General features: G+C 33.4%; 1 protein-coding gene across 1 annotated transcript in view; it reads left to right on the top strand.

Annotated features, from left to right (window-relative positions):
- The window catches only part of LOC106872685 (uncharacterized), a 68,072-nt gene that overhangs the window by 39,505 nt on the left and 9,031 nt on the right, over window positions 1-19,536 (top strand). The window contains exons 11-18 of the mRNA XM_089361048.1: window positions 2,820-2,872; window positions 3,983-4,140; window positions 6,207-6,321; window positions 7,137-7,306; window positions 15,285-15,516; window positions 17,006-17,174; window positions 17,625-17,783; window positions 18,047-18,175. Of these exons, the coding sequence (XP_089217174.1) occupies window positions 2,820-2,872; window positions 3,983-4,140; window positions 6,207-6,321; window positions 7,137-7,306; window positions 15,285-15,516; window positions 17,006-17,174; window positions 17,625-17,783; window positions 18,047-18,175 (1,185 nt within the window). The remainder of the gene's footprint in view (window positions 1-2,819; window positions 2,873-3,982; window positions 4,141-6,206; window positions 6,322-7,136; window positions 7,307-15,284; window positions 15,517-17,005; window positions 17,175-17,624; window positions 17,784-18,046; window positions 18,176-19,536) is intronic.

A 19,536-nucleotide genomic window follows, 5' to 3' on the forward strand; every position in this document is an offset into this window, starting at 1 on the left:
ACAAAAATCGGGAAAATATCTGGTCTAGTTGCAGTGCCGATTGAATTGATCAAGGGTGCAGGAGAAAATAGCATAACAATACTCCACAACATCTGCGGATAGTGAGTTAGATGGTGTACAGGTGTTGGGGGGAGGGCAGTTAAAGGTAGAAGGGTAGTCCGAAGACAGACAGGTGTTGTAGAGAATGACCGGTTGAGCGGAAGCGGTGCGAGACCGGGATGTCATTGCTGGGTCTGATGTCTCGGAGATACTCAGTGAACCAGTCGGCCAAGATGCGTCCCGTTTGACCAATGTACAGGGAAGGACAGAAAGAGCAAGAGACGCAATAGATGCAGAGAGAAAGAGAACAAGAGATATTGGAGGTGCAGGTAAAGGAGTCAGTGGTATGATAGGGGTGGTGGTGGGCGCCCATGAGAAGGGTGGTGCTGGAGAGGTAGCGGCAAGCGCGACAGCGAGGGCGAGAGCAAGGAAAAAAGCCAGCTTGAGTATCATGGACGAGAAAGAAATACGCACACACAGACACACACATATGGATAGATAGATATACCCATTCACACATACATACATACATACGTGTATATATATATATATATATATATATATATATATATATATATATATATATATATTTATTGATTTTCTCTCCTTGTTTCTTTCTGTGTTCCTTTCTGTGGAAGAGCGTAGGTTAGAAATGTTAAAGATTTTTTCACTTCCCGAGCATTAAACTAATACATCTGTTTGTAGTCTACTCCACCTGTCTTCGTCTTTTGTGAATTCTCCCTATATATATATATATATATAGATGGTCAATTGCTGGATCGGCCCCAACGTATAAAGATAATAAAACTGGTTGCCAGTTATGCTCCCTTGAACTTTTGAAAATTATTAAATTCCCTGATAAGAATAAACTAGTTAATAAGAGGTCAGATTTCAAACCCTCCTGTATCCATAAAATGATGAAAACCTTTAGATATTATAACCCCTAAAACCTCTCTTTTAGTTATATGCACTTCTACACCTCCTCTAATTAACTACTCCCACGTTAGATCCTACCTACCACAACTCAGACACCTAATTAACAAAGCCCGTACTCTACCCCTAACCTAACTATATACATTAATAATTTGGTTTACCCTCGAATAGCTAGATTATGACCACTTAATTTACACACATTTTTAATAAACCGGATCCATAATCCCAAACCTATGGATATAGTTCTACCTTTCAGTCACCGACTCGAAACCATCCAAGGACACTGCAATACAAAATTATAACACGATATAACACTAATCAAGGCTCTTTTTTAATTTTTACCTTTTTACTTTATTCTACTATTTTTATATTATTTTATTTTTTATTTTTTATTTTATTTTTCATTTTTTATTTTTATATTTTTTAATTTAATTTTATTTTATATTTATATATATATATATATATATATATATATATATATATATATATATTTTTTAAATATATATATATATATTTATATATATATATATATATTTAAAAAAATTTTTTTATATATATATATATATATATATATACACATTTCTTTTTCTCAATTGTTATATATTTTATATTTTCACTTTATACTTTTACATTTTTATTTTATACTCTTTTATTTCTTGTTTTTTTATGTTTTAATTTTTTAATTTCTTTATTTTTTATTTTTTATGTTTTAATTTACTTTTTTTTTTTTTTTTTTATTTTTTTATTCTTTATCTCTTATTTTTATTATTTTTTAGTTCTTATTTTATTTCTTATTTGTTACACTATTAATGTGGGTGCTATTATTTCCTATCACTATTATACTATAATTCTACGGTCGAAATGCCCCCAATACTCTGTATTTTGAATTTTAACGTCCCTTATACTTTATTTCCCTTTTCTTGTTGACATGTTTAATTATTCATTCTTTAAGGTCTTCTATGTTATAATTACCCTTTCCACTTCCTTCATCCTTCTTCATCTAGATAAATGTATGTAGATAAGTTAGTACACTTAAGTTGTAATTCGCTTAGGTTGACTACTCACCACAAGAATATCAGGTTTCAAGTTTATTCTGGCCTGACACTACTTATTTACGACCCCCCGCTGATATAGGCAGACACAGCTCATATATATCTATCCCTTACGACCTTTAAGATCTCTGTATCTATATCTATTTATCGCTTTATCTTCTTCTACATTTAGATTTTTCCTCACCACCCTTCGCCCGTCTAAATAGCTTAGATGTATCTTACTTGACTATCCAGATTTTCTCTTATTGTTTCTTAGATTACCCACCCCACCGATTTGACTCCTTTTATGTTTTACTTTATTTTAGTTTTATTTTTGTATGAATATCTGTATTATTTTTTCTTCTTAGTATTTTATATTCCTATTTTATTTTATATTATTATTTCATTTTTGTTATGTTATTTTATTATATTGTTTTTAACCACCAACTTAACACTACACACTGAATTGTGGCAAGGTATGGACGGATTCCGGAGTACCGAGAAAATTATGTATAAATATATCAAATTAAAAATTCTACGAGGTATAGTACAATGCAAAATACCAAACGGAACCTCACCTCTTACATCTCATCTTTCTTCCTCCTTTAACGCCTATGTGATATAATTCTTGGGAGAGAATACATTTGCGGCTGAAGATAGCTTTATATTGTCAATTATACACTGATGTAACAACTATAAAGCTTGAAACACGTGTACCGCAGAATCCTTTGTGTTTTTGTTTTCATTTTTGCATTTACAATATATATATATATATATATATATATATGTATATATATATGTAACTTACTATTGCAGCTGGAGCATGAGTTTTTAACCATGACTGGAGAATTCAAAATTGAATACTGTGGGTAAGCAAAACCATTTACTAATTTTCAAGTTTTGTTTATTTTAGATCAAAACTTTTCCGTTTTTTTTTAACGTGTGTATTAAATAAAAGGCATTAAAATGTTGGTTATTGGTTGATTTCTTTTCATTTACTTATGGTATTGTATTTCCTGTTGTTTTCTTTTTAACCGCGTTCACATGTCAAATTCCTGTGTAAAGAATATCCCCATAATACTAATCCTTGTACTGTTGTTTTTCTTTAACCGACCAAATTACTGAGATCTTGCCTAACATACATCTTAAATATGTAGGGCGAATTTTGTGAATATATTTAGAGTTGAACCATAGATGTCATCATGATAATCCAGTGATCTGATAAATTAGCTTTCTTTATTTGCATTAAATTGTGAATACGCAGTCGTATTGTGTAATGTTGAGCATATATATTTCTGTAAACATGTACGCATAATTTTGCATATTTAAATTAATGATACTACATGAAGAATATTACAAAATAGCTGTAATTATGTGGAAGTTATGTCGAAAAATAAACCTAATTTCCCTCTCACAACTGATTTATGCTTAATGAAAATAAATTATTTGGAATTCCAGGATTTACAGTTACCTGGAAATATTACATTTCACTACATAAATTGATAGCCGGTTCCAAATGCGAGGGGGGGGGTTACTGTGAAAGCGGCATGATGAGTGTGTGTCCGTGTCCGTAAATATATATACGCACATACACACACACACAAGCACACACACACGTACACGCACGCACACACATATATATTCGTACACATATATGTATATATATATATATATATATATATATATATATATATATATATATATATATATATATATATATATAGGAAAAGGTTGACACTAATTTCGCAGTGAATTTTGGAAGAGGAGCCTTGCAAGTCTACCAGATAGATGGAAGAGCATTGTAGAAAATGAAGGAGAGTATATTTTAGATTAAATAAGATCTTTGTTAATCTTAATTTTGAAAATTAAAAGAAGAATAAAAAAAACCGCATTATTTATGGGATGACCCAATATATCCTGGTGAGCGTTGTTTAAACAAATTATGTTTAGTTTATAATTTTAAAAAAATATTATTTCAGTTCGGAGAAAGGTAGAACAATATTTAGTATTCGCTGCACTGTACTACGCAAAATTACCAAGGATCAAGTGAGAAGAAACATATATAAAATTTTAAAAACATCACAGACATTACATAACTTTGGAATTCAGAAAAATAACACGGAATTGATAGGTGAAAGTAAGTAGTGTGTTTCTCATTATTTTTATAGCCATCCTCCTCGTCATTATTATCATCATTATCAGTAGAAGATGATACCATCGAAGCCAGACTCCCCCACACACACACACGTACACATACACATACACATACATTTGTTTACCTTTCAAAGCGAAGATAATTTCATTAAATCAGCAATTTATTTCGTACTTTTATTCGTTAAAATTCATATTAGTCACTCTCAGCTGCTTTTCTCTGCACATTTTCATTTTAATTGTGAAAATTACTCTATGCTGTGAATGGTTTTCTATTCATCCTGTATCTGTGAGTGGTTAGAGTCAAGTGAGGATAAAGCTGTGCCTGCCGGTGACGACCATTGGGTAGCAATACATGTATTCAGCTGCCCCGTTGTCTCCAGAAAAGCAATGGACTGTCTTCTTGTTAATGATATGTTAATTCATGAGGATTCTTAATTTTCGTTTATCTTTTAGTCTGGAAGCAAAGTCGTACCTTTGACCCTTCTACAAGGCCTTCGAGTTTGGTGTGAATGGATTGTCACACTTGACGACTAGTTCAAATTGTCACACTTGACGACTAGTTCAAATTGTCACACTTGACGACTAGTTCAAATTCTTGACACAGTCTGTATACTCTTCCACTAATGACACCCAATCTGTTAAGTGATGATGTTTAGCGGACGACAAATTATTTCTGCCAACTAAGGAAGCCAAAATAGAGCTTGAACCCAGAAATTAAAGTACCGGAAGAAGTAACTCACGAATCAAGTTCCGCTAGTCTACCGCCCTGGATTGGGAAATTGTTTTATAATCTTTGAAAAGATGGAAAATGAAGTTGTGCTCAGCAGTGTTTGATTTCAGAGCTCAAAGAGTCGTATAAAGTACCACGTTGCTGTAACAAATATTCGGACACTGCTTGAGTTATCTTTCATTTTCATTTGGAGTCAGTAGCAAGAGCCCTTGGATTTTTATTTACCTTTTTCTTGAATCGAAGATGAATTCAATAAAATAAAAAAAGGATTGAGAGACACGGGGTTAGGGTTAGGGTTAGGGTTAGGGTTTTTTTTTCTTTTTTTGTAATTTGTAATATTATATTGCATGCGAATTTGTCGATAATTTTCTATAATATTTAGAATTGTATTTGTTGCAGAACGCTGATGAAGTGCAGTGAAATATTGCGTATTGGGTCACTATATGTTTATGTGTGTAGTGTCGTCAGTTTCTATTCTTGTGTGACTTTAGGTGATTTAAGTTCTGTTTCTACCATGTTGACGCCCATACAAAGCCTTTGTTTTTGGCCTTTCGAGTTCTCCTGGGCTTCAGGTGAAGAGGTGGACTCTAGCGGAAAAGCATGCTGACGTTTGTATCGGGTATGGCAATGCGAACAGCACCGTATGTCGTATAGAAATAAGGTCCTTACTAATTTTTTTCTTCTGGAGATATTGACTAAGTCTTTTTATTCTCAGTTACATTCTCAAACGAGATGAGATTACAATTTGTAAAAATTAAAACATTTCTAATCCAGAAAATTAAACACATCTCATCCTTTTTTTCATTCACTACCCGTAAACCGCTGCCATACATTTCTTTTTTGTGCTTATGTCAATAAGGAAGGAAATATTTCTTTTTTGAAATATCTTGGAAGGAAAATAAAATTTCTTTAAGAGTGAACTGTTTTCGATTGAATTCTTCAATAGTTTGATGAAAATATCCATTCTTTTTACATAATCAGATTATGTGATGCTGAGAGTATTTGACTCCATTTACGCTATTAATATATCACATCTCATTGTCCTCAAATCAGCCAGCATATGCAAACTATTCTGTGACAATTACGGTTGTTACTACTACCACTACTACTACTACTACTACTACTACTACTACTACTACTACTACTACTACTACTACTACTACTACTACTACAAGCAATTGTAGCAGTAGTAGTAGGTTAAAATTCAAATATATGCCCACATTTATCACTATCCATTACTTCCTAGTATATAAACCACAAAACCACAGCAATGACTTTTTCTGAAATATATCTCGTATCCACGTTTCGTTGTTTTTCAGTGCATTGTAATGAGAACACAACATCAACTAACAATCATACTTTCTTTTGGCCAATGACAAAAGTAGGAACTACTGCGGAGATTACATGTGGTACAAATGTAGCAACAAGGCTCTGGTTCGTTTGTGTTGTTTTATTTCTTTTCAGAGTTTGAAGTTTTCTGTGTCCGCTTTTTTATGAGAAAATGTTGCATGGTTATAGTAAATAAAACACCGAGTGAGATTTAAAATCATAGACTTGATGTCTATTAGTTCAGATTACTTCACACTACTACTTTTTACACAGAATATGACCTAGTTTTGCCGTGCTCTACCAAGGTTTTCCTTGTTGTAGAGCAATAAGTATTGTTAGTATATGATGATCAGTGAAGAAATAGATCGTTCTATGACTTGTCTCATTATAGATGAACTAACACAGGGACTCGTCTTTCATTTTCATCATATGATTTTATACGTGCTAAAGGTCTAAGCTATTCGTTTGTGAGACTAAGTTGCAAGTCGAAAGGTGGAATCAGGCAATTCTGTGCATGTATAGGAAAATATACGAAGATCTGATGAGGCTACTGATTATGAGGACGATGGTGACGCCCCACTTCAACTAACTGCCTAGTCCCTTAATACTTCACCAACTATACCAATTTTCTCATACCTTGTATTAAATAATCATAACAACAAATTATAATTAACAAAGGCACATGTAATAGTATTCTTTAGATTTAAACTTTACTTTAAAAATATTTAATATTGAATTTCAGGCTAATGAGGTGGTATAAATAATAGATTGCAGGCAAAATACATTATTGTATTTATCTTTCTCCTACTAGATTATGACTTCAAATCTAGACCATGCTGATGTTTTTTCTTGCATTTCTTTTTAACTGATGAAAGAAAATGAATAAACACGACTGATAATATTTTTCGTTTCTTTTTCAGTTCTTCCACAACGGCAGTACTTCTGGAAATGCCAACAAGCCAAACTATGACATCACCACAGTGTTCGCCATTTACTGGTATCTGGGAAGAACCAGACATATCTCGGTGTTACAATACAGAATGGATCACTCGACAACTAAAGGACATTAAAAGCCAAGACATTGATAAACGTAAGAAGCAATTGTGTTTCGAAATATTCCTACACTAGGAGTAGTAGTTGTAATAGTAATAGGAGAAGCGGTGTAGTATCACTAGCAGTAGTTTCATACCACACCAGTTCCAATACAGCATGCCTGTGGTCAAAGGTGCTCCACCTATGACCTTCCCATTTTTCCTAGCAGTGTATAAGCAACACAGTGTGTGTCCCTTTTGTAATATAGCAGGGTGTAATTTGAGTGGAAATTTGGCTGCTAATTCTTGTAGGGCAACTGACCACAAAGGCTTTTAGCAAACAAATTGATAGGTGTTAGTTGTTTTGAGATAAGATGGGTGATATAGAGTATATGGCGTAGTGGTTAAGAGCTCGGTATACTAACCCCAAGATTCCGAGTTCGATTCCAGGCAGGGACCTGAATAATAATAATAATAATATCGAAAAATACCTTAGGAATGAGAACCCAGGTTCGAAATTTCCGCAAGACACCTGATGAAGGCTGGAGAGTATATCAGCTGAAACGTTGTGTTAACAAATTTCCGTTGTTATATTTATATATATTCTATTTTTACGAAAGTGTCTTATTTAATTCCATTCATCTACTTCACTATCTCTCCATTCTGCTTTCTTCTCACTCTGTCTCATTGCAATCACCTTCCACAATTTGGGATTTTATCAAAGAATCTTATTAGTCAGTTCTCCGATGAAGTCATTACTCAATCTGAAATGTTATGATCTTAGCTGAAAGATTTCTTACTTGGAAAACTTTAAGTCCCGGTTTCAGATTCAAAGTAGAGACTTCCTGTGTATGCGTTCACTATATTGCTAAATTTTCTGTGGCTTGTATTTTTTAGTAAAAATATTTCTCTCTTTGTCCGTATTTCATATGTGTACTTTTTAACACCAAAGATAAAGTGGAACGACTAACAATTTGGGGGATTTTAATTGTTCCTCAAAAGTCTAACTATTCTCTTTGAACTATGGATTTGTCTGATATTAGGATCGCGTATTTTTTGCTTATGAATAATTAGTCTAGTTCTCAAGTTTCATTTGTATTAGTAATTTTACTCCCACTCATTACACTAAGCAACAAAATACACTAAACAACAAATACACTAAACAACAAAATAACTTTTTTGACAAACATGTAATATGATTTCTTCTAGTAAAGACATGTCCTAGTTTGAATTTATAGGATGTATCTTCTTTAAATATGATGCATTTCTGCAGTTGGTGCAACCACAATTTTTTACTATTGGCAGCACTGGATTAACCATTAAGCAAAATAAGCACGTGCTTGGAGTATCAAGGGAGGTGAGGAGGGGGCAGAAACGTTAGCGCGCCAGGCGAATTGCTTAGCGGTATTTCGTCTGCCGTTACGTTCTGAGTTCAAATTCCGCCGAGGTCGACTTTGCCTTTCATCCTTTCGGGGGTGATAAATTAAGTACCAGTTACGAACTGGGGTCGATGCAATCGACTTAATCCCTATGTCTGTCTTTGTTTGTCCCCTCTGTGTTTGGCCCCTTGTGGACAATAAAGAAATAAGAAATGGTAAATGCTTTACGGCACAAAAGAATTCAATTACAGCTCGCTAAAACATTTGAAGTGATTTATATGACGGATGTAATTTTGAAGTGTTCCTCACGTCATAGTGAGGATCTCATCAAAGAATAGGAGAAAACTTTTCAAATATAAATAAAGTGAAAGTATATAGAAATAAGACTTATTTTTCATCTCACGGTTTGTTTTGTTTTACTTTAAAAACTAAAAATTCATTTTATTATTTATTATTGTGTATATTTTTAATTCATTACATATGTGGGAAATTTTGTCTGTGGGTGTGTTTTAGGAGTTGTTAGCTAACTCCTCCTGCATCGTTTTATCGATTTTGATGAAACTTGGCACGTGAGTAGAACTCATGTTTGGAAACCTCGTGGCATACTCAGATTGTTGAAAAAAATCGATAATAGGGCACCTGGAAGGGATCCTTATATATATATCTAATATATTTTATTTTAAAAACCAAGGGAAATAATCCATTCGCCCCTGGAAGGGATCCTTATATATAGTCAAGGAAATAACCCATTCATATTCCTAAACTATTTGGTAAAAATGAAATTGAGTATGCTTATTTCTTAGTATTTGAACTGTTAGAATTATTTTCGCAATTTATCCAGTACAATCCTTAAGCAAGTAAATAGTATACATACCTTATTACTATTTTCTCCTATATTCTATATACGCTGGGAACGCATTAAAACCCTTTTCGGGGCTATTTTATTTGAATTCTTACTATCGGGTAACTAATTTCATGTTATTACATAACTGACTTCACAATTTGGGTATTCATAACTTATTGTAAGACAGTTCGGTATACTCTGTAAATGCACAAAAACCGTTTTAAGGGCTACATACTTTGTATTGTTGTTAATGGATTAGCGAAACAATTATGAGAACGGAACCAATGATTTTCAAAGTACAAATTGTTTTTGTGACATGCAAAATTTCGATGGCACTTCTTGACATGTTGGAAGAGGCTTACCATTAATTTGTTCACTGGATTGCACCTCTGCATCCCCCGATGTTCCCACATTTTCATGACATGATGCAGTACTGAAGAAATCCGAAAGCTCCCTCTCTTTTGCTTCTCATGAATTTGACATATATATATATATATATATATATATATATATATATATATATATATATATATACAGATGAAAATGAAGGGGAAATGTCGAAAAGAACAAGCAGATGAGCAATTTCATATTTGAAAAGCTAGGTTTGTCGTAATTATTTTTGATTAATTCATTTAAACTTATTTGTTCAACATCGTTTTCAGACAAAAAAATTGAATATTTTTTTCATTTAACAACTTTAAAATTCATCACAGTTTGAAAAAGACTAAAAGCAGTATGATATGCATTTGTATATTTCTGATTTGAATTAAATAAGTAACGTATAGTATGTGTAATAATGTGAAGTATATTTTGTATGCTAAAATGTTTAATTTCTGAGAGATATCAAAGAGAACAAACATAAGCAATAAAAATACAAATTGCAAGTATTTCAAAATGTGAGACACTACATGACAAAAAATAACAAAAAAAAAAAGAAAGAAAATAGTGGTGCTTATGTTCCAAAGGTACGATGAGAGGGCTCGGGAGAATGATAGAAAGACTGGATAGAAGGGAATAAAGACGAAAGAAAAGAAAAGATAGAATGAAAAGTGAAAAGATATGACAAAACTAGGGTCTGAAGTGAATGCTTGGTAGGAGCTGAAAGCAACACATCTCACCTAGGCACTGATCAAGCAGAAAAAAAAAAGATGGATGATAAAAAACTTGGATAGTCATGTGGTACCAAAAAGTGAAGGAAGCGAGACCAACCAACAGAGAGGAATAGAGAAGGCTGGGAAAGAGCAAGTAGGTAGAAAGAGAGAGTGTGGAGAAAGAATAGAATAAAGAAAGACAACAGGTAATTGACATAGGTGGACAGATAAAGAAATGGAAAGTAGTAATGGAAAGTTGCTATTATGTTAAACTGTCGTATGTCCAAAATTGGTCAAATACATTTTTTTTCAATATTTAATTTAGCTTGCAATAGCCGGTTCTTTTGGTCAAACTATCGCATCCCCAGCTAATTCAGATGTCAAGATATGAAAATTGTCAAAGTGTAGTACAATGGTGTAGCATTTTTCAAAAGTGTAGTAAGTCCCACATACAACGGCTTTGCAAAAATATTTCTAACTGAAAATATCATACATGCATGCAGTTACGATTTTATGCACCCAACAAAGTATTATTGTTTGAAACTGTTGCTAATGTAAAAAGAAGTGGAATGGTGAAACTATTTTTTCGTTTTCTGAAAAAGCAACGTTTTGGACTTACGACACTTTTGCATAATAGCAACACGATATATACATATATATGTGTGTGTGTGTGTGTGTGTGTGTGTGTGTGTGTGTGTGTGTGTGTGTGTGTGTTACATGGAAAAATGATAGCAAGAGAAACAATATTCTTAAGATAATAAATCTGGAAAAGTACCTGGCAAGTTATTACACTTGGAAAAGTTAAGGACAAGTTATTACATCTGGTAAAGTACAGAACAAGAAAAGTTTTACTTAAAATATTGCAGCTAAGGATAAAATTTCGAATAAAATATTTAAATTAAGAAAATATTAGCTTTTATTAAAACTAAAACATTTATTGCAAGTTATTACTTCTGTTTGTTATTTCTTGTTACTTCTAATAAAAATTTAAAATAACCCAATTAAAATATCTTATCCTTAGCTGCGATATTTTAAGTAAAAACTTTCTTGTTCTGCACATTACCAGATGTAATAACTTGTCCTGATACGAATTTTTGTTGCATAGGACCAAAACTATAAAATTCTTCATGCTTTCCTCTGTCAATGCAGCTAAGATAAATATATTTTGTTTTTAAAATAAAAAAGTTATTTAAATCTAAACTTGATTGGTGCGTTTCGTACTCTCCCATAACGTCGCTACAAATTTTGATGTAACTTTTTTTCTACTGGACCAAATCTCATTTTTTTTTTTTTAATGTCAAAATGTAGTCCTCCTCAAAAATGTTAACGGTTTTCCATTTGGTTAAGAACTGGATTAGCGACAAGCTCTGAAAGATGCTGCGTGTGAGTAAATTGCGGTTTTCAGAATATTATTCAACCACTACCGTTGTTGAATGATATATATATATATATATATATATATATATTCGTTTTGGCATAGAGTCTTTTGAGATTGAACAGTTTTCCTGTTGTTCTATATCTTATATAGACCCCTGGAGGGGTCTATATAAGATATAGATGATTTTAAATTATCCAAAATTACTTAAAATGTACCAGCCTGCTCCCTCCAAGATATATGTGGAACCTTTTATAACTGTGAATGGTCAAAGGTATCTAGATTTATTTATTTAGGAAGTACCTTGAGTATTGCTGGTCTTGATGACGAAATTTCATACAGAATCAGCAGGGCTAGTAGTGCTTTTGGTGGGCTTGATAGGCGTCTGTGGAAACAACATAATATATCTTCACAAATTAAAGTTAAGGTATATAACACATACGTCCTCCCATCTTTGCTATATGGAAGTGAGGCAAGGCAATTGGAAAGATTTCATCAATACTGTCTGAGAAAAATTTGGGGATAAGCTGAAAAATGGCCATTAGTAATGTGGATGTGTTTGAGAGGAGTGGCAGTAGAAGTATAGAGTCAATGATTTTGCAAAGACATTTGAGGTTGGGGTGGACATTTGGTAAGGATGAGTGATGAGCGACTGCCCAAGCAGCTATTGTATGGTGAACTGGAAGATGGGAGATCAGCACGCAAGTCTAAACTAAGGTTTAAGGATTGCCTTAAAAATGTCTAATACAGACAGGAATTGCAGCTGGTAATTGGGAGAGGGAGGCACAAGACCGTGATGAATGGATAATGCATCATGGTTGTTTAAGGTTTGAGAGGGAGAGAGTGAAGTATGAGAGAATTAGGAGGGGGATTAGAAGGGGGGAGCCTGTGGAAAATGAGAGAGTGTTGCTTTTTATGTGTGTGGTTTGTGGGCGGAGGTATCTGAGTCGTGCAGGCCTGGTGAGCCATCAAAATTCTCATAGAAATCGACCCATGATAAACAATGATGTGGCTACTAAAATTAATAACAGAACGTGTGTAAAATGTGGAAGGGTGTGGAGGTCTAAAAAGACATGTTAAGAGAGTGCGAATGGTGGCACCTGTTTCTCCTGCCAGACAGCACATTTGTCTAGTATGTAATAAAATGTGTAAAAGCTTGGTCGGGCTTAAAAGTCATATAAGGGCATCACATGGCAACAATCATGAATCATTTCAGTAAGTCTTCTTGGCAATGGCTTTTCTCGTGCAACGGAAATGCAGCTGTGATATACATATCCATATACATACATATATATATATATATATATATATATATATATATATATACATACATACATATATATATATATATATATATATATATATATATATATATATATATATATATATTAAAAGATAGAGAAATATATTTTTTTATTCTCAAACGCGTGATAATGCTAACAAATACGTTGGTAACGTATTATTCTGCCTTATATGGATAATTTATCCTGATCATGCCATTTATTAGCATTATCACGCGTTTGAGAATAAAAAAATTATTTCTCTATCTTTTAATATATCTCAACGCTTCTAAAACAAACTTTGTTTATTTTCATCGTAAGTTGAAGATATATATATATATATATATATATATATATATATATATATAATACAAAGAATATATATGCATGTATACACACATATATGTACATACTTACATCTACATGTGTATATAGATGCTTGTCAGAGTACAAGACGTTAGAACAATGAACTACAGACCACGGAACGAACACATAGGAAAACAGATAGGCACTTGGAATTAATCCTTCGTCAGCTGTCTCTATTCTAACTAAACGTTTCATATATATATATATATATATATATATATATATATATATATATATATATATATGTATATATCAAGACCTCCTTCGATCACGAATGACAATGGGATTGCACCTAAAAAATTACCCTCTGAGACAAAAGCCCGGACAAGGTTGTTTGTGGAAGGCCAGCAATCGCCCATGCCTACTAGCCACCTTCGTCTCCAAGTTATCGATGTTGTCCAACCGAAATGCAAAGGTTGATACAGTGTGGTACCAATGACGTTGCAGCTCGTTTCTACAGCTGAGTGAACTGGAGCAACGTGAAATAAAGTGTCTTGCTCAAGAACACAACATACAGCCCGGTCCGGGAATCGAACACACAATCTCACGAACGTAAGCTCGATGTCCTAACGAATGAGCCATACTCCTTCATGTGTGTGTGTGTGTGTGTTGATGGTTTCAGCAGTAGGACTGAAATCATGCTGGAGCACCGCCTTAATTTATTTTCTATCAGTTTTGTTGCTTTGGGGCTGAAATATAGTCTGTAGTAGCTGATCCCCGCTGAGTGCACCCTTGAGTTCCCTGAGATATGCCACTTATTACAAGTTACTTAGCAGAGAGAAAAACCATTTGCAACAACAGATTGATCCCTACCGTTACAGCAAGTTAAAGAGCCATTCTATGAGTTTTCCTATGATATCAAACTTATGGCAGATGATTCAATGATCGATCTTATCAAACGTCTTAACAAAATGTATGTAGGGGATCAAATTCTGATTTTGCACCCACCAAAAATTTCAGTGGGTGCATGCGCACCACCTGCACCTCGTGTGTGTGTGTTTGTGTGTGTGTGTGTGTGTGTGTGTGTGTGTGTGTGTGTGTGTGTGTGTGTGTGTGTCTGTGTGTGTGTGTGTGTGTCTGTGTGTGTACATAATACACACACACAAACGCACACACATATTCATCATTAAAATTTCTATGAAGAGTTAATAGGTTGTATTGTATTTTTTAAATTTTGCCGTAACACTGCAAAATGAAAGAGATTTTCATTTGCTTGCAATGCAGAGATGAATTCATTTCTCATATGGCCCTGACGAAGGCTGACCAATATTCAGCATTAGACCAGTGATTCGTTTTCATTTAATTCTACCTTGTCATTGGATCAATACATTCATTCATATCAACTGCTGTATACGTTGTCTGAAGTATCACAGTTCATCCATTGTCGAAGCCACCATGTACAAATATCCATCACTAGATAAAGTTTTACTCAACTGTAAAGGATTCCATGGTCAGTATTACATTTCGTAATGTTGAGTGACTCCATTCTACTCGGCTGATATCACGGATCATGAGACACTGAAGATGTATAACAATGAGTATACTAATGACGAACATAATACATCTAACAATATCTATGTTATGGAAAGTTGGAGTAATTAATGAACTTCTAATCATTCATATGGCGTTTAATTTGCATCTAATGTTTCATCTGAAAAGGCCTGAAACTTACGTAAATTTTATGTTAAATTTTCCATTGCAGAAAATATCGACACTATTTCGAAAGAGCTCTTAGATTTTTCACAGAAATCCATATATTTTAAAGAAGAAGATATTAATTTGGCTATAGACATTCATGAGGAAATGATGCCATTGATATCAAATGTGTCCACCAATATAACAGTGAACAATATACTTCTTAGTATCAACAATATGATAAACACACCAGAGGAAATTTTGGTTGTGGCAGAACAAGCTAACAAAAGTGTGAACAGGTAAGATTCAAATTAAATTTGCTAGTAGTAGTAGTAGTAGTAGTAGTGGTGGTGGTGGTGGTGTTTGTGGGGGTGGTAGTAGTAGTAGTAGTAGTAGTAGTAGTAGTAGTAGTAGTAGTAATAGTCTAAAATAGCGAAATGATTTATTGAGTTAAAGCACTTGGTTCAGTCAAGATGTTTTGCAAGCAACTTGCACATGCAAGTGCTTCCAGTCGAAATCTTTGCATACCGGAAGCCAGCAAGTGTATGGGGTCATGAAGAGAGAATGCGCGCCGTTTCGGGGCCTAAATCTCGATGGCATCATTGCGCACCGGCCCCCTCACTGATATAAGGCCCCGCTTGCTAGATCAACTGGTTATCAAATAAAACGCAATATTCTTCTAGCCATCGCTCATTGTCTCTTTTTAACTAAATCCAGTGACTAGCCTTTTCCACTGTAATTTGAATATCGGTCATGATGGTATTTACCTTACAATGAATTAGGCCTAACGATAACAACAGTCGCCTCACATTGTGTCCAACAAATCCTCTCCGTCCAACTTCGATTGGAAAATGCTCCGCTCTCCAGCCTGCGTTTTCACATTCCGCGAGGAGGTATACATAGGACCAAAACTATAAAATTTTTCATGCTTTCCTCTATCATTGCAGCTAAGATAAATATATTTTGCTTTTAAAAATAAAAAAGTTATTTAGATCTAAACTTGATTGGTGACGTTACTTACTCTCCTATAAAGTTGCTACAAATTTTGATGTAAACTTTTTCTATTGTCACTACACGATACAGATGTTGTATTAGCTGGTAGTAAGTATCCTTAGTATTCCGGACAAAATGCTCAGTGGCATTTTGTTCGCCTTTATATTCTGAGTTCAAATTCTGCCGGAGTCGACTTATCCTTTCATTCTTCCGGGATCAATGAAATAAGTACCAGCTGAGCACTGAGGTCTATATAATCGACTAGCCTCCTTTCTCAAAATTTCAGAGCTTGTGCTATAGCAGAAAAGACGATTGTTATGTATTTTAAGGCGGCAAGTAGGTGGAATCGTGAACCAGTCGGAGAAAATGCGTAGCGGAATTTTTTGTTTCTTGGTGTTTTCGATTCAAATTACGCCAAGGTCGACTTTGCTTTTATCCTTTAGGGGTCGATGAAACATGTACCAGTTGAACACTGGGGTCAATGTAATTGATTTACCTCGCTTTTAAAATTGCTGGCCTTGTGCGAAATTTTAAAAATAATTTTAGTCGACAAGCTGGCCGAATCGTTAGCACGCTGAACAAAATGCTTAGCGGCATTTCTTCTGGCTTTAAGTTCTGAGTTTAAGTTCTGCATCCACAATAACAGTAGCAAGTGCAGAAGTAGTAAAAGCAATATTAGCAACACTAGCATACAAAGCTGTATTAAACAACATAATTAGTGTAATTACATCTACAGCTAGTTACGTATTTGAAAGATACTGTTAATTAAAAGCTGTTTTCTTCATTTTCTAACAGAATGCTGAACGTTATAGAAACAATTGCAGAAACGATTTTACTGAAAGAACAACAACTCACAGTTTTATATGACAATCTTGGCGCTGGTGTTGCCAAAGTGGAGAAGGTTTTCAATGGTCTTTTCTATGGTGTTTTATTTGAAACCAATGAAACTGAAGCAAAGAGTGTGGTAATTTTCTTTCTTGAGATTGCTTGGCATGACGGAGGTTACTTACTGCTCGGAGGGTGCTACGTCTTTTGACACCGAATCAAAAGCGCACCAGGTCGATCACATCACGGGATGATCTGACATTGAGGCACATCCAGCTGGTTTGCTTGAACATTTCCTAAACCGGGATGAGTGTTAGCTTCAGCTATTTTGCAGAAAAAGTGTTGGCGGCCGCCGCCAACACATTTTTCTGCAAAATAGGGGTAGTTTTCCTGTTCAGGCTATATTATTAGCATTATTCTGCGTTTGAGAATTTAAAATCACTTCTTTAACTTTCTAAGACATCTCAACGCTTCTAAAGCAAACTTCGTTTGTTTGTTTACATTCATCGTAATTTGAATTTATTAGTAAATGTGTTTTGTACTTATCAATTTCAATCTTTTTTTTTTTTTTTTCATTTTCCTCCACCAGGTATATAACTCATCATATTCAGATCTACAATTGGAAGATATATCTCTAATGAATTATATTTCATTACCAAATAATATTTTAAACCACCTAAAAGCCGAAGAACGGTCATCCGTTTCAAGGGTCTCATTCTCCTCCATGCGTGATGATAAACTATATACGGTATGGAACAAAAATTTCATATTTGTGTTCTTGCAGCTGACTAGTTGTTAGCAGATGTAAAGCAAATTATCCATTCCTTATAGCAAGTACAAGCCTCAGCTTTGAACCCGCATGTAATATATTGTAATATATTGTGTTTAGTTGTTGTACTAAATAAAAAAAAATGTTGAAGTACAACACTAACACTGGTTTCATACTTTAACTGCGTATTAAACTTTTCTTCTATTGAATATATCAATTTAATTAATGATTTCTCCTTACAGGTAATACAAAAATCTAGAAACGAAAGAATCTCTAAAATTAACAGTCATATTATTGCTTCAAAATTTCCTAACATTCAAATAACCAAGCTTGATGAACCAGTTACCATTTCATTCAATTTAAAATATAAGGTAATATTTACGCATCTGTTATTGCTATAGTTTTTGTTAACGTTTCATTCGAAGGTCATATGAACCACAATGACCTACAGTAGTAGTAGTAGTAGTAGTAGTAGTAGTAGTAGTAGTAGTAGTAGTAGTAGTAGTAGTAGTAGTAGTAGTAGTAGTAGTAACTTATTTATTGGAGTGGTTTCGGCATTAGAGATTGCGATATTTGTAGGAGAGGTTTTAGTTTTATTTAATTGTTAATTCTGACAATTATTACCAAGAAGATTTAAAAAATAATTCCTTAGTGAATATTATAATAACAACACAAGTGTACAATACATTAAAAAAATTTTTTATTATAATATCCACTAAGAATTATTTTTAATCTTCTTGGTAATAATTGTCAGAATTAACAATAAAATACTAATTTATTTAATATAATTTAAATCACAAATATATCTAATGTTTACTGCGTGGTATATATATATATATATATATATATATATATATATATATATATATATATATATAGTTTGGTTACGGGAAACGTTTTGAATATGTAAATAAAACTCCTCCTATTCCATTATGCCGGCCGTAATCTAACAATGCTGACAAGTGAGTCAGTTTTTCGGGGTTCCATCAAGTTATACCCATGTAATGTATAATAATAATAATAATAATAATAATAATAATAATAATAATAATAATAATAATAATAATAATAATAATAATAACAACAACAACAACAACAACAATAATAATCCTTGGATGGAATCTATAAAGATGTAATGTATCACTGCGTGTTTTTCCACAAATCACGTAACTGTGATTAATATATATTCTTTTACTTGCTTCGGTAATTTAACTGCAGCCATGCTGGAGCACGACCTTTAGTCGAACAAATCGATCCCAGGACTTATTCTTTTGTAAGCCGAATACACACACACACACACACACACACACACACACACACACACACACACACACACACACATATATATATATATATATATATATATATATATATATATATATATGATGTAGATGCAGATATGTACACGTATATTTTAATGCTTCATGTTGCTGGTTGTATTCTTCAGTTAATCTTATGTCTTTAATCTTCAATTAATCTTCTGGCTTTAATCTTGCATTACCCACCGTGGTTGTTACTATGTTCAGAATTATAACTTATTATATCATTATTCTTGCAAATATTGTGTGTGTGTTGGTGGAAATATTCTTTTAATCCCAAGATACGTTTTTGATTGTTTGTGTTGTATTTTAGTGTAACCTGTCAGTTGCTTTTTGTATGTTTGTATATAGCATATTTAGGTTGTAGCTGTGTACTTTCAGTATAAAGTTTTGATGGAGATTTCATCTGGTTC

This window comes from Octopus bimaculoides, chromosome 12, assembly GCF_046866305.1.
Source record: "Octopus bimaculoides isolate indiv1 chromosome 12, ASM4686630v1, whole genome shotgun sequence".
Taxonomy (NCBI): domain Eukaryota; kingdom Metazoa; phylum Mollusca; class Cephalopoda; order Octopoda; family Octopodidae; genus Octopus; species Octopus bimaculoides.